This window comes from Paralichthys olivaceus, chromosome 23 (genome assembly GCF_024713975.1).
Source record: "Paralichthys olivaceus isolate ysfri-2021 chromosome 23, ASM2471397v2, whole genome shotgun sequence".
Classification (NCBI taxonomy): domain Eukaryota; kingdom Metazoa; phylum Chordata; class Actinopteri; order Pleuronectiformes; family Paralichthyidae; genus Paralichthys; species Paralichthys olivaceus.
Window position 1 is genome coordinate 17116199 of NC_091115.1, and position 13841 is coordinate 17130039.

At 38.9% G+C, this 13841-nt stretch overlaps 1 protein-coding gene across 5 annotated transcripts in view; it reads left to right on the top strand.

Annotated features, from left to right (window-relative positions):
* The window catches only part of mpped1 (metallophosphoesterase domain containing 1), a 69997-nt gene extending 56573 nt beyond the window's left edge, over positions 1 to 13424 (top strand). For 2 of the 5 annotated variants that reach the window (XM_020099829.2, XM_020099830.2), the window contains 3 exons: positions 643 to 758; positions 6238 to 6351; positions 9674 to 13424. In XM_020099829.2, coding sequence (XP_019955388.1) covers positions 643 to 758; positions 6238 to 6351; positions 9674 to 9792 — 349 coding nt within the window. In that variant the 3' untranslated portion in view covers positions 9793 to 13424. The remainder of the gene's footprint in view (positions 1 to 642; positions 759 to 6237; positions 6352 to 9673) is intronic. The other 3 variants (XR_002203266.2, XR_011240192.1, XR_002203268.2) reach the window with 3 other exon arrangements.
* Positions 13425 to 13841: the final 417 nt, after the last annotated feature.

Sequence of the window (13841 nt, forward strand, 5' to 3'; positions counted from 1 at the left end):
AGATGACAACTGTTGGTGTTTCGCAACGAACAGAGAAGTGAGAGGTCATTCTGGATGTGTGATCTTTGCACTCTGTATTGTGTTCCTGCAGTTTTTTTCATCATACCAGCTGCCAATTCAGGCAGCGACTACAGGAGGTTAGAGATTAGACACACATTTTCAAACTGAATCATCACAATTGGACGGTCAATTGGAGTGTCAGCTAAAGTTCAACATTATAAAAGCATTGTGTGTTTTTTGTCCACAGCCTGTGGGCCTACAGAGACACCGTTTCCGCAGTCTCCCCCTACATTGTTGTCTTTGTCCCACATCAGGAAATATCAACTGTAAAATATTCTGAGTCATCTTCATTCTCAATGCTGTTCACATAAGGATTTTTATCCTAATAAATTATTAATAAAAATAATTGTATTTGTGTATTATTTGAGTGCTAGATTTATCAGAAGAACAATTGTTGTGTCCAATACGTTAGAGTTGAAAGAATATTTTCATTCTCAATGTTTTATTATGTTCTTATCCCCTCAACCTCCAACTGCATGACCTGTATTATTTGTGTGGATCTTAACGGTTGTGTAAATGTTAGACAGGAAAGTCGTGAGTACATTAACCAAACTGTGTGTGTGTGTGTGTGTGTGTGTGCAGGCAGCCATGGTATTATGGTTGGGGTTTCAACCTACCAAGGGGTCAGGCTCTGCTGGACAAGTGGAATCAGATCCCCGAAAACACGGACATCCTGGTCACACACTGCCCCCCACTGGGTAAGACACAGATTACAGCACACAAACAAACGCGCACTCATACACACACACACACACAATGTATGCTCAGTTTTTTACTGTAACAGGCTTTCTTGAAATCATTCATTCATTCATTCAAATCAGAGTCCAAACACACCAATGACACAAAATAGTGTCATTGAGAACACACACATTTCCCCATAGTGGGAATAGGATTATTTTAATTGATCAACATTACAATACAGATCACTGCCATTGATCTACAGTTCTTCATTTACACTTCTGTATTACTGTCTTATGGTATCAAAAATGTGTCAACATGCTTTATTTATGCATTTTCCATTTTCACAAGCAGGATAATTCCAAGTTTATTAAGTTCAGTTACATTTTATTTGCATAGTGCCTCATTTACTTTACACTTTGCTTTAAAAATAAATAAATAAATATTGTAAAAATAATATATATATACCTGTTTGTGCACAGCTTCCTTGTCAAACAAATATATGGATTGAATAAACCATCAAAATATCAGGTCTGGAGATGAGACTTTGTCGAGTCTCTGCTGTCCCTCCCTCCACGTCTCCTGCACAGTGGTTATAATCAGAGTTTGTCCTTTAAGCCTTTTAGATGCAGCACACAAGTCTAAACTGAAGGAATGTCAAATCAGTGTGGAGAGCACTGACCACTGTCATAGACTCACTGTTGTAGTCTGATTTATGAATTGAAAACCGTATTTATTATTACAGCACACTTGTAATAGCAGTAACAATCTATAATACCTTTTAAAGCACTTTCTAAATAAAAAGATTCATATATTAATAATTATCTGATATTTACTGATGAAAAAGCAGCTATGTGCAGTAATATAGGAAATTGCAGATGTGATACGTCATTGGAATCGTTGACTGCTGAATTGCAATCTAATTGTCAGTCGGACGTCATCACAGTCATAGACTGGCAGGCAGCACCTCCCAGCTCCCAGCTCCTGTCCCGGCTGTGGTTTTACTTTGCTTGTGTGGAGCTGAGTGGTGATAATCAAAGGACACAGCTACCAGGGCCTCCAGTTTACGGCTAATTGCCCTAAAGACAAAAACAGGATAGTTTTACTGTGCAAACATTGACTGACGCATTCACACACCTCACTGCATTTAGCAGCTGAAGCTGTGTTTCTTTTAGTCTAGACTATGTGTTTGTACTCCTCGTATTTTTCTAACAGAATAGTTTGCTCCTCACTGTGAAATATTCTGCTCTGCTGCCACTTTTCCATGTTGGTAATTGGTTATAAACACTAAGCACCACCCTTTTTATGTACACATGCTCATATCATGAGGAAAACCTGGGTTGTCCTATCGAGTTGATCATCGTGTGACATCTTAGCCTGACTGGGTTTGACGGGTTAAGTTAAGCCAATAAAGGAAAGAGGTTTCACTCGCTTCGTAGTACAGACTCGAGGTTTACATCCAGAGTCTCGTCTGTGGTTCAGACAACAGCTCTTTGGTTCAGGTCAATGAAAGATGAGATCATTAAGATCAGATCAGTTTTATTGTCAAGTTGCATGCACAGTAATGTACACACAATTGAAATTTACCTTGCTCTCCCTCAGATCACACACACACACACGCATTACAGAGGGAGAGCAGGGCAGCCATTATACAGCGCCCATAGAACAGTTGGGGGTTCGGTGCCTTGCTCAGGTGCACCTCGGCAGCTCTGGAGCGAGCTGGCAGCTCACCAGCTACCAGTTTGCTTGCTTGGTCCAGCGGGGGACTCGAACCGGCGACCCTCCGGTTCCCAGGACTGCGCCACCGCCCCAGATGCTGGTTTAGGTTTAGTGTAAATAAACATCATGTGTCTGAGGTCACTGTGAACTTCACTGACCTTAACAAACAAACAACAGAGCCATGAAACACTTTAATAAAGCTGGAGTCACTGCAGGTGGAGACTGTACCATAACATCAGATACTACTATAATATATGTTAACAGAGTGTCTGAATATTTTACTGATGTGTTCAGGATCAATCCATTTGCAACTCGTGAGTAAATGAACAGAACATCCTCAATGTATTAACGATGAGTGAAATCTGATCCCAATTACATTCACATTTGTGGTTGCATAAAGATAAGTGTAAGAGACAGGATTAAAATGACGATGCATGTAGGACTGGCTTTGATATAGAAACTACACTGCTAGTCAGACTTTGGCTACAACTTCTCCTCCGCATCACACTCTGTCCTCTACGCAGTCCACCTGCTGAGAAAGAATCTGTTTCAAGCTTGTTTCCTCCTGGCTGTCGTCGGCAGCCACGTCCAGACATCCATCAGGCACTGCGTCCCAGGGGGACATCCGGTCATAGAATTGACTTCTTTCTTCTTGCAGAAGTCATCAAAGATTAATATTAAGTGCTCAGTGTTGTATGTGTCATCAGGAATGATTGCATCTTTACTTTTGTAGTCGGTTGTGAGAGTAGATTACACAACCTTTAACAGGATTCCAGTGGTTTTGTGTTATATTATCAAGTTTGTAACATGGTCTACATTTCATTTTTTACATTAGTTTTTAAATATGTGTAAAGTTGAGTGTAAATCCACTGTTTGCTGGTGGTTCATCTTTAGTTTATAAGATCTAGTCAGTCGTCCATACCCCTATGAATAGGTGACAATGCAGTTATATGGCCACGTCTTTTTTTTAAACTATATAATGTATATTTACCCGAGTATCCATATACACATACTCAAATGTCCATTATGAATACGAAAAAATACAATGTGTGTACATATCTGCTGTGGATTGCAGATAAAAGCAGTGCAAATGGTGAAACTTTAAAGAATCATTTCATGTTGATTAGACGAAAGTTGTCATCAAATCAATGACTCACTGTACCACTTACCACACGAGTGGGCTTCCTGGTGATCAACTCTCAGCTTGTGCACCCCGGTCCTTACATCGCAAGAGAGCAAACACAGATGGTGGCGCACAAGCTTGACTTCCTGTAGATGCTTCTCTGTGTCAAAGACATACACACGAGCAGACAGAGACACTCAGACACTCCTCTCGCTCTCACACACACTTTCACACCTCATCTCCTACTGCAGCTGCGGTGTTCAAATGTGAGTGAGTGTGTGTGATTGATTTCTGTGTCTGCGTCTCTGTGAACACGGCCATTTATTTTTCATTCAGCTTAGCCAAGTGTCTCCAGCTATCTGCTCATGAGCGACTAGCATATGGAGCAGCTACAGTAGGCGACTAATGCATGACACACACACACACACGCGCACACTTACGGACACTCACACACACAAGGAAAGAAGAAAAGAAAAACAGAAAATGAAAGACAATAATTCTTTAAATTCCTGAAAGTGCCAGGAGCCAAGAAAAAGTGTCTAGTTTCAAATTATTTTTAAAGATAGAAGGAATAATGAATGATGGGCAAGAAGGTGAGGGCAAAAAGAATTGTGATCAAGATGTTTTGCACTGCAGCAAAAGCGACTCTTTTACGAGGTGTGATAAAGTGGCAGATCTGTGGCTGGAGAGAAAAAATATGGCCTCTTTATCTGGCTGTGAGGAAGAAGTTAACAGCAGAGAGAGACGGAGAGAAAGTGAGACAACAAGAAGGAAACAGGCTCAGTGCCCAAAGCAGCAGCTGCTTTGAAACAAGTGGCACTTTAGAGCAAAATACCCCGAGACACAAAAAGCCCTCGTAACTTCTAACTTCACTTCCACCGTCTCCCAAGACATGTAAAGAACACACTTAGAGTTTTAAGGCTTTCTTTAATTAAACTGATTCTAATCGTGTGTTTTTACAGGTAGACACATTCAGAGGACAGAGAAGTCAGACTTTATCATTTTACCAGCATGACTGATTCACTGCCAGCTGAGTTTTTATGTCTGTTATGTATGAGAGGGTCCATTAACTCTGCCTCTGAGATTTTTAGCACTCGGGTAATAAAAAATAAAAATGTGTAAAGAATTTTAAAGTCATCCCTAGGGGCTTTTCTCTTTTTTTCTTTCTTTCATTTTCTTCTTTCTTTCGTAGTCGGACTTATTTGTACTGGTAAAGGTTTTAAAATGCTTAAAAAGAGTCAGGAACAGCTGTGTTAGCTCAACAGGCCATGTGATGCGCTCCGGCCGGTCAATTTGACCTCTTGTATTTTCTTTAACACTGTCAGTAAACCAAAACATCTCAGAATTAATGAATCAGATAACCATATGGACACGTTTGAGATGCACTGGAATGCTGTTTGTAAACCATCATCATCCAGCACTAGCAGTACTTAAAAGATGCGCCTGTTATACCTTCCAACTATTGACCACATGTCTGTGGACTCTACTCTGTTTACAGATCAATTTAAGGAGTATATGTTGTCTTTAAACACTGCTGCAGTTTATTGAAGACTTTACCTGTAAAGTTGAGACCTCATCTCCCATGATTTGCGATTGATAGTCATGGTCCCCAGAGGATAAACGCCCGACTACCATTTGAGTTGACTCCCTGATGCTCTCTAGAACAACTCTCAGGCCAAAATATCAATGTATGGAAGTGAAAAGTCTTCTTTTCGCTAGGACCTTACTTTGGGTACTTGTTTATTTACAGTACTTTACAGAGTAAGCAGTAAGAGTTCATCAGTACAAAAAGAGCTATCCTAATTTCATACCATGGGGCCATAGACATGGACGTCTTTCCCTGTTTGCTTATTTGTTCTCTTGTTATCTCTCTTTTTCTCTTTTCCTTGTTTACTTTCTTCTCCCTGTCTGAACCGAGCAACAGAAGGGAGAGAAGATGAGACATGAGCCCCTCAGTCATGTTATTTCTCTGACTTGATGCTTTTTAGTCAGCATCAGCACCATCCCTCCTCACAGAGCGGCCACTAAATCATATACACTCCATGCTTCATCCCTGTCACACATACTGTGAAGTCTGCATCTGTGTGTGGTCGTGATTGATCTTTATTTTTCCGCGGCTGCTTTCGAAGAGTCACTTTTATTTTGTGCTGCGTGTGCAGTTTGCTATAAGACAAGGACTGGGAAATGAGCAGCTTCGCTCTAAAATGTGATGAATCACTTTTTGGAGGGAGATTAAATTCATAACCACCCTGACGATACATTCAGCCATGGAAACACAGGAAAAGGTTGTTTTCCTCTCAGCGATTTTTGGGACTGAAAGAAACTTCATAAATGTAATATAAAACAAGAAATACAACATATTTAACTCTAGACCAGTTGACAACAATATCAACAGCAAGAAAGAATAGTGGACTGAATTCATAGTGACTGTACACAGCGTATTTTCCCACAATGTGATGCAATGGTTCTATGTCGAAAGATGTTGCTATCACTGTTGCTGTCCATCTCCACACAGTCAACAGCTCCTGCACATAGTGGGAAGCAAAGCAGGCAAATATTATAAATCTCTGTTTCACCACCGCAGGATCTTACTGTGGGGGCGAGAGCAGGGCTCTTTAAGTCGTAGCTGGTTTGTTTAACGGTGTGTTTGTCTGCAGGTTTCTTGGACTGGGTTCCGAAGAAGATGCAGCGTGTCGGGTGCATGGAGCTGCTCAACACGGTCCAGAGGAGAGTCCAGCCCAAATTACATGTTTTTGGACACATCCATGAAGGTGTGTGCACGCATTTTTAACAAGACAGGATTGACAGGATGAATGGATTGTTATTACAACAGATGGCAATGTGATAATTCACTGAGCTTGAATCTCATTGAGTATGTAACAAGCATTTTAGAGATCAAATCTACTTAAAAAATTAAAGTTTTAATTCATATGTTCATTCATATATCTGCATTTACGTACAATCTCTATTCTCTGTATTTACAAGCAAGCATTAATATGCATAAAAGTAGACATCAGGTCAACAGTCTTTGGTCTTGACTAAATCCATTATAATTTAATTTTTGTCTCTTCTACGAATGCTGCATATATTGTATATTATTACAATAGATGAAGGTGTACTGATCAAGCAACAGAAGAAAACATGCCAGCGCAACATCATCTGTTAATGCACATATTGTTTAATCCATATGAGTGAGAGACTTTCCCTCTCTGTGGCCATAGGTGTCATTTCATATTGAATAATTTCCTCCCCCATTCCACTTGCCGAAGTGTCCTTGGGCAAGATACCCAACTCCAAATTGCCCCTGACGTCTGTGTCAGCAGTGTATGAGTGATGTGTGATAGAGAAGATGCTGCATCAAGATGCACTGCATGAATGTGTGTGTGAGTGATCATCAAGACCATTTACCATTTAGTCCACTTACCTTTAACATTCTATCCTGATGGTCACGTCATCATATCATCTTTACCTTTAACAAAATATTTTTTAGGATAAAGCAGATACAATTTCCCTGAGATTTTCCTGCCATCTTAGAATAAAGAGATCTTTTTTTGAAGGAAATGATTGAAGTGTATATTAGAGAATAGCTGAGCTGCCACATCCTTACCATCATTTCATCCAGGCCAGCGAGGGCAGAGAGACTGTCTCCGAGGATAGAGGATTGCTTTTCTGAAGTTATCAGGTCAGTGCTGAGCCCCTGGAGAAGCGGTCCCCAACAGAGAGGCCAGATTAGAAACTGGATCAGATTATATAAGAAGAGAAATAGGCTGAAAGCAGCTCTCTTCATTAATGTGACAAAAAGAAAAAATATATATACTGTGAGTTTGGTATTCATGTTGGCCTATTCCACATTTAACATGGCCAACACACACACACACACACACACACACATTCTGTTCCAAAAGTGACACCTTCACTTAAAGGAGGGACCGTCTTGATGGAATCACACCAGCAAAATCTACCAACGTGTTGATGTTGTAACCCATGAGTACTCAGTAGGTACCAGTACATTATTGCACACGCTCTCTGTAGTTATTTTTACATTATTTCATACGTACTCATTACTTATTATTACATTTTACACAACTACTCAGTAGTTATTATTACAGGAGTAGTCTTTAGTTATTATACATTTTTACACTACTACTCAGTGGTTATTATTACATCATGACACAAGCTCTTTGTAGTTTTTATAGCATTGTTGCAGTACTAATCTGTAGCTATATTACACAAACTCTCAGTAGTTAATATTAAATGGTCTCAGTAGTTATTATTGTATTATTACACAATCTCTCTCTAGGTGTAATAACATATTACATTAGTGCTCTGTAGCTATTACACAAGCTCTAAGTAGTTATGATTAAATTATTACATTTCAATTGTATTCAATAGTTTTTCTTACATTATTACACAGCTTTCAGTAATTATGATCCTATCATTGTCTCTCAATAAGAATTATTACTTCATGACACAAGCACGCAGCAGTTATTATTATTATTATTATACAGCCACTCATTAGTTATTCTTGTATTATTACATGGCCTCTCAGTAGTAATTATATTACCACATGAGCTGTGAATAGTCATTATTACAATTTTACACAGACACTGAGTTATTATCATTACATTATTACACGAGCATTGAATAGTTATTATTACACTATTACACATGCACTCAGTAGTTATTATTATAGTATTACGTGAGAAATGAGTAGTTATCATTCCATGAGCATCATTACCTCATTATTACAAAGGCATTCAACAGTTTTCATTTCATTATTACTATAATTATAAGTTCTTAATAATTAATATTACATTTCTACTAATCAATAGTCATGGGTCGCACCACACCCACCTTTCAACTTGATCCCATCACAAACAAAGCCCCTTGGTGTTTGTGTGTGTCTTCAACACACCTCATCATACTCTGCATCACAATTATGTGTTTTATTATTGTTATCCTTCCTGTGGTCTGGTGTCAGTCAAATTATTTGCAGTGCATACCTTTGATGGTGTTACGAAGAAAACTGCTTTCAGCTTTGTGTGGTCAAATCAAATGGTGGAGGGGTGGCGACCCTCCAAAACCTTTCTGTGTTTAGGTTCATGCAATAAATGCTGTATCTCAAGATAACAGTGAAGTTAGTTTCAGATTCGGTGGAGGAAAACCCCACGAGTTGGTGGTTAAGTATTTGAAGTTCCCTTTAACTATGTAATTATTTACAGGGGGTGTCTGTTTTGAGGGGGCTAGATATGAGAGGAAGAACTAGACTTTTGGACATATAACCAATGATTTAATTTATTATTCCAAGCAGACCAGATGGAATTGTGTCTTTTGATCTTCACAGAATTTCACATTGAATGTGCTCTTAATGGATCACAATGTGTCAGTTATTGTGAAATAATTATATCATCATAGGAAAGAAATTAAAAACTTAATATGAGATAAGCAATAAACACAAATTAGAACATCTGCTTACTCCTTGTCTGAATACAAAACAGTAACCAGCCAATGCAGAACTGCACGATAGATTTGAGTGTCAGTGACGCAGTGAAAGGACAAATGAGCACAGGATTAGCTTTCAAAAGATTGGATTTATTTCACCGGAAGAATGTCAAAATGCAAAAGAATGAAAACAAGCAAATGAACTAGAAAGCTGGGCCCATTAAAAGAGCTCACCAAACAGAACTCAAAATCAAATCAAAAACGCAATTATGACAAAACTGGACATTAACTCAAACATCTGACCTCACAAATGAGAGAAGATAGAGACATATATCAAAGCATTTGAAATTGATAAAAGGACACAAAGACATTAACAATGTCAATGATAATGATGCGAGAGTGTATATAAACCTATATTTAATCATTAGGGTGAGTATGTGTAGAACAATGAATGTTATCATGTATTTTAAATGAAGATACAGCCATCACAGGGAGAATCAACATGAACCACAGGTTCTCTTTCATGCCTGAAAGTGGAGGGTGAGGGGTGTTCAGCTGCAAGATGCAACTTCACCACTAGATGCCACTAAATTCTACACACTGAACCTTTAAATTAAGCCCATTCTTTCTTTCCATCTCTGCTCCCTCCAGGTTATGGCATGATGACAGATGGAACCACAACATTTGTCAATGCCTCAGCATGCACCGTCAACTTCCTGCCCATGAACCCACCCATTGTCTTTGACCTCCCCAACCCCAGGACCACATGACTAGAGGAAGCTCAGCCGAAAACCCTCACAGCCAATCAGGAAAAAGGAGCAGGCAAAAGTAGGTGAGATCAGCAGGCAGAACTGAATGATGTACATATAAGGCAGGTGTGGTTTTAATGTGACGCAAAATGGTACGCCAGGAGTCCATTAGTGTAGGGAACTTAGGACCAGAGGCTCACGCACGTCATTAATGTTATTTTGTGTGCCATCATTTCTTCACCGATAACAGTGTCTAAAAAAAGACAAACGAGTGGAGAGATGCTTTACTTGAGGAGAAATTGGACATTTCTCTGTGTTCTCTTTTATTGCCCTGACAATCTCATGTGTGTCTCAGATACTCAGAAGAGACACGCTGATGTCGCTGTTGGCCTTCATAACTTCAAATTAAACTGAAAGCATTTGGACTTTCAGTGAAACAACCCAATGCCTTGTTAACTGGAGAGTTTCGGTAGCATGGACTCAGTAACGGGACATTTGCCAGGGGGAGCTTCACTTTTTTTTGGTACTTTTTCGCCCTTCCTTCTTGTAAATATTCATTTCCCCTATTTTTCTTGGCTTCCTCACAGCGGGAATGTGATTTTTGCCACTGTGCGTGTATATGTGAGATCAAAGCGAGTGTTTGAGGGCAGCGGAAGGTCTCTGCCACAGGCTGTGTGAGAGTCAGGGTGTCAAACATGTTGACATCGCTCTCACGGGCCTCATTACAGCCAGGGTTGCCAGGTCCCACAGAATTAGGCTACCTTTAAAGAGTTGTGGGTTGGTTATTTCTTCAGAAGGTTGGGTAGACCTGTTATGCATGCAAAGTACATGAATAATATCTATAAATAAAATCCATATTTTATATGAAATAATTTATTTATACCCAAATCCGACCAAACTGACTCCCTGATTACAGCCCCTCTGTAAGCCTCTTAACCCACTGAAGAGAGGACGTAGAGGAAGCAGCTCACAACCCCTTATGTGGCGTCCCTTTTGCATTTTCACATCTATCTTGTTTTATTTTCTTCCTCTCCCTCCTTCATTTTGTGAATAACTAGTTCTGCTTTTTAGTCACGACAGGTCGGGCATTTTGGACTTGAAAAGGACAGCAGGTAAAAAGGTGCTACATGCTCACCCAGCATCTGAACAGAGATGATTGATTTTAACTGTTACATCTCTGTGTTGTAACAAGTTTTTTTTATCCTTATTAAAGATAAGCTGATAAATTTGTAACTAAATGTACTGTAACTGGTCTATGTAAATGTTCTCTGTCAATACAAAAAATGTTTTTTTTCTGTAAGATTTCCAAGTTGTTGCACTGCTTTTCAAAATACTTAAGTATTTGTGTCCAGAGATGTGTGGTTGTTTCTTTTCATTCAGTCTATTTCTTAGTAATGTAAATGTTCATTTTGGTACGGTCTTCTCCGTGCCAATTCTGTGATTGTTAACTCTCATGTCAATAAGCAGTTTCTTTTCTCTTTCTTTGTATTCCGTTTTCTGTATTTGGCCATTCCAACTGAGTCTGAATGTGCACAACACATCGCACTTTGATCCCTCGTCATTATGTCCAAAGGTTCCTTGGAGCTACAGTTTACTCGTGATTCACTGTCTCTTCTTCAGCACAGCAGCCTTCATTCATTCATTCATTCATTTTTACAGTCCCAAAAGATGCAAAAGGAGGAAGAGCACCAAGACACCCATTTCTGTAGGCACTTGTTAGACCAAGCACATTTACACCTGAGTGTACAAGAACCAGTTTAAATTTGAGCTTTTCCTCAAAGGACATATTTTTGGTTAAGGTTAGAAATGGGATTAGTTTTGGGTTTGTAGCCCAGAGCACTGCAAGAATACACAAGCAAATTCATAAAACATACTCAACAACTTGATAACACACATGTCTGGTGATTCATTTGTACATCAGCAGGGCATGGAGAGATTCATTTCACTCATCAGCACCACAGTTCCTGGGGAATATTAGACACTAGCGAGGAGTTCAGACACCATGTAGTATAGTATGACCTGCTTCAATTAAGGTTGTTGTTAGATCAGTAGCACAGTTGCAGAATCATGCCCACAACCCACAGGCATCTTTTTTACTTTGTACACTCCAGCATGGAAGTATCAGAGCAAACTGGTTTGGCATCCAAATATTAAAATAAATCCAAATACATCTTCATCGTGATAAATTAGCACTCTGTTACAAAGTCAGCTGAGGCCATTCAAACCCTTCAGTTGAAATTGAGTAGTGACTGAGCTTCGACGATTAGTTGATCAGCAGAAAACAAATGTTTTGTCATTGAATAATCATTATTAAAATCGTTTTCTGAGCATTTATAAAACTTCTGGACTGTTGGTCGAGCAAAATATGTTTGGGGACATCTGGACCGATAAGTGTAAAAATGTTATATGCTGTCAATAATGTTGCTATTATTGAATTACATCTTTAAGTTATAGTTATAAGTTACCAGGCAGTTATGCATTGATATTTCAATGATATCTCACGGTTAATCATAACTTCACCCTTTTGTTTTTGCTCTGTAACAATTCAGACTTTACTTGAGTTAAAAAAAACATTTAAATTCTATACTACTACAGTATGATTTTTTTTCAATGAAACTCAAATTTAAGAGCACATTTAAATTCTTAAATTAACACTGCATTAACTGTTTTTTCAAGACTAATGGTTCTTTGTTGATGCTGGCACAGAAATGTATTGCAATCCTCTTCAAAGGAGCAGAGTGTAAGGCATGAGCTCTGGAGATTTTAGATCAGGGTTATAAATAATAGTTTCGATGTGGCCAGTGGAAGGTCTCTACATGCACAATATTCAGGGTGTGTTAGTCTCTGTGAGAGTATTTCATACAGAGTGTAGAAAGAAAGAGTGCTCAGCCTCATCATTTAAACACCAATTTAATTAGTTTCTATGAAGAAAATGTTCCAAGACAAGAATAATGGGAACTATAAAAGAGCAAAAGATGGAGGGAACTTTCATCTTTAAGTTTAATAAAAAGCTGAATTTAGTCTGATTCATCACTTCCCTTCCTCATTTAAATGTCCCTCACTTTGATGCTCCTCTGCTTTAGTAGCTGTGTTGTGTTTCCTGTTTTTCCAAGAAAATAAAGTGTGTACAATTTCTGGATTTATTTTGAGGCATGCTTAAAAGAGTTAATGACTTCTGCTACTCAGACAATCTGCATATGAAGAGTTTTATTCCAAAATGAGATATCCACCATTTGAAAACAAATGATGCCCACACAGGCAGAGTGACTGACAAGTAAACGGTGGACTGTAGGGGTACTTTTAAAAGAACTATAAGTGACTTGTGTCCTAGCTGACATTTTTACTTTCTACTTTAACATTATGGGATAGTTATTAATGTCAGATCTTTTTTTAATTGATGTATAACATTTTGGAACGAAAGTGTTCATATGGTATTGTATTTTGCCATCGTTGTTGGGGACTTTCCCATTTTTTTAACTGTAAAATATTACTAAAAACAGGGGAGGAAGACCCAGCGGCTGCAACATTTTACAGTGTTGCTCTTGGAGACAACTCTAAAAATGTAAAGTACTTTTCTGTCTTAAAACCATAACGATTCTGCCGGTTCTGACAGATTATTCACTGATTGAATAAAACCTTATCTGTGACCTGTGGATCATGTTTCCTTATTTCCGTCCCGACTCACTCCTTTTGTCTTCCCTCTCCGTTATGTCTTGTTCCATAAGGAAACTTTTCTCATCCTCGTTCTTCCATTTAGTTCCAATCAAAGGTATCTGTGTCTTGTATCAATTATAGAGCCCAGAGCAGCGAGTTAATTTCCAGAAGCTAAACCCTCACTGCTCCGTCTCTGTATCCCATTTTGTTCAGCAGGTCTTCCACACCTCTGCACATTCTAATGAGAACCCTCGTTCAAATAATTACATTAGTAATCCCGCAGGAGACTGAGTAATTTATTCACGGTTGGCTTTTCACTTTGCCTTTAATACAACTAGCTGAGCTCTCATCTACCTCCAGCTCCCTCCCTCTCTTTTTTCTCACTCTGCCTCTCCAACCACAATGCTGAGCTTTTT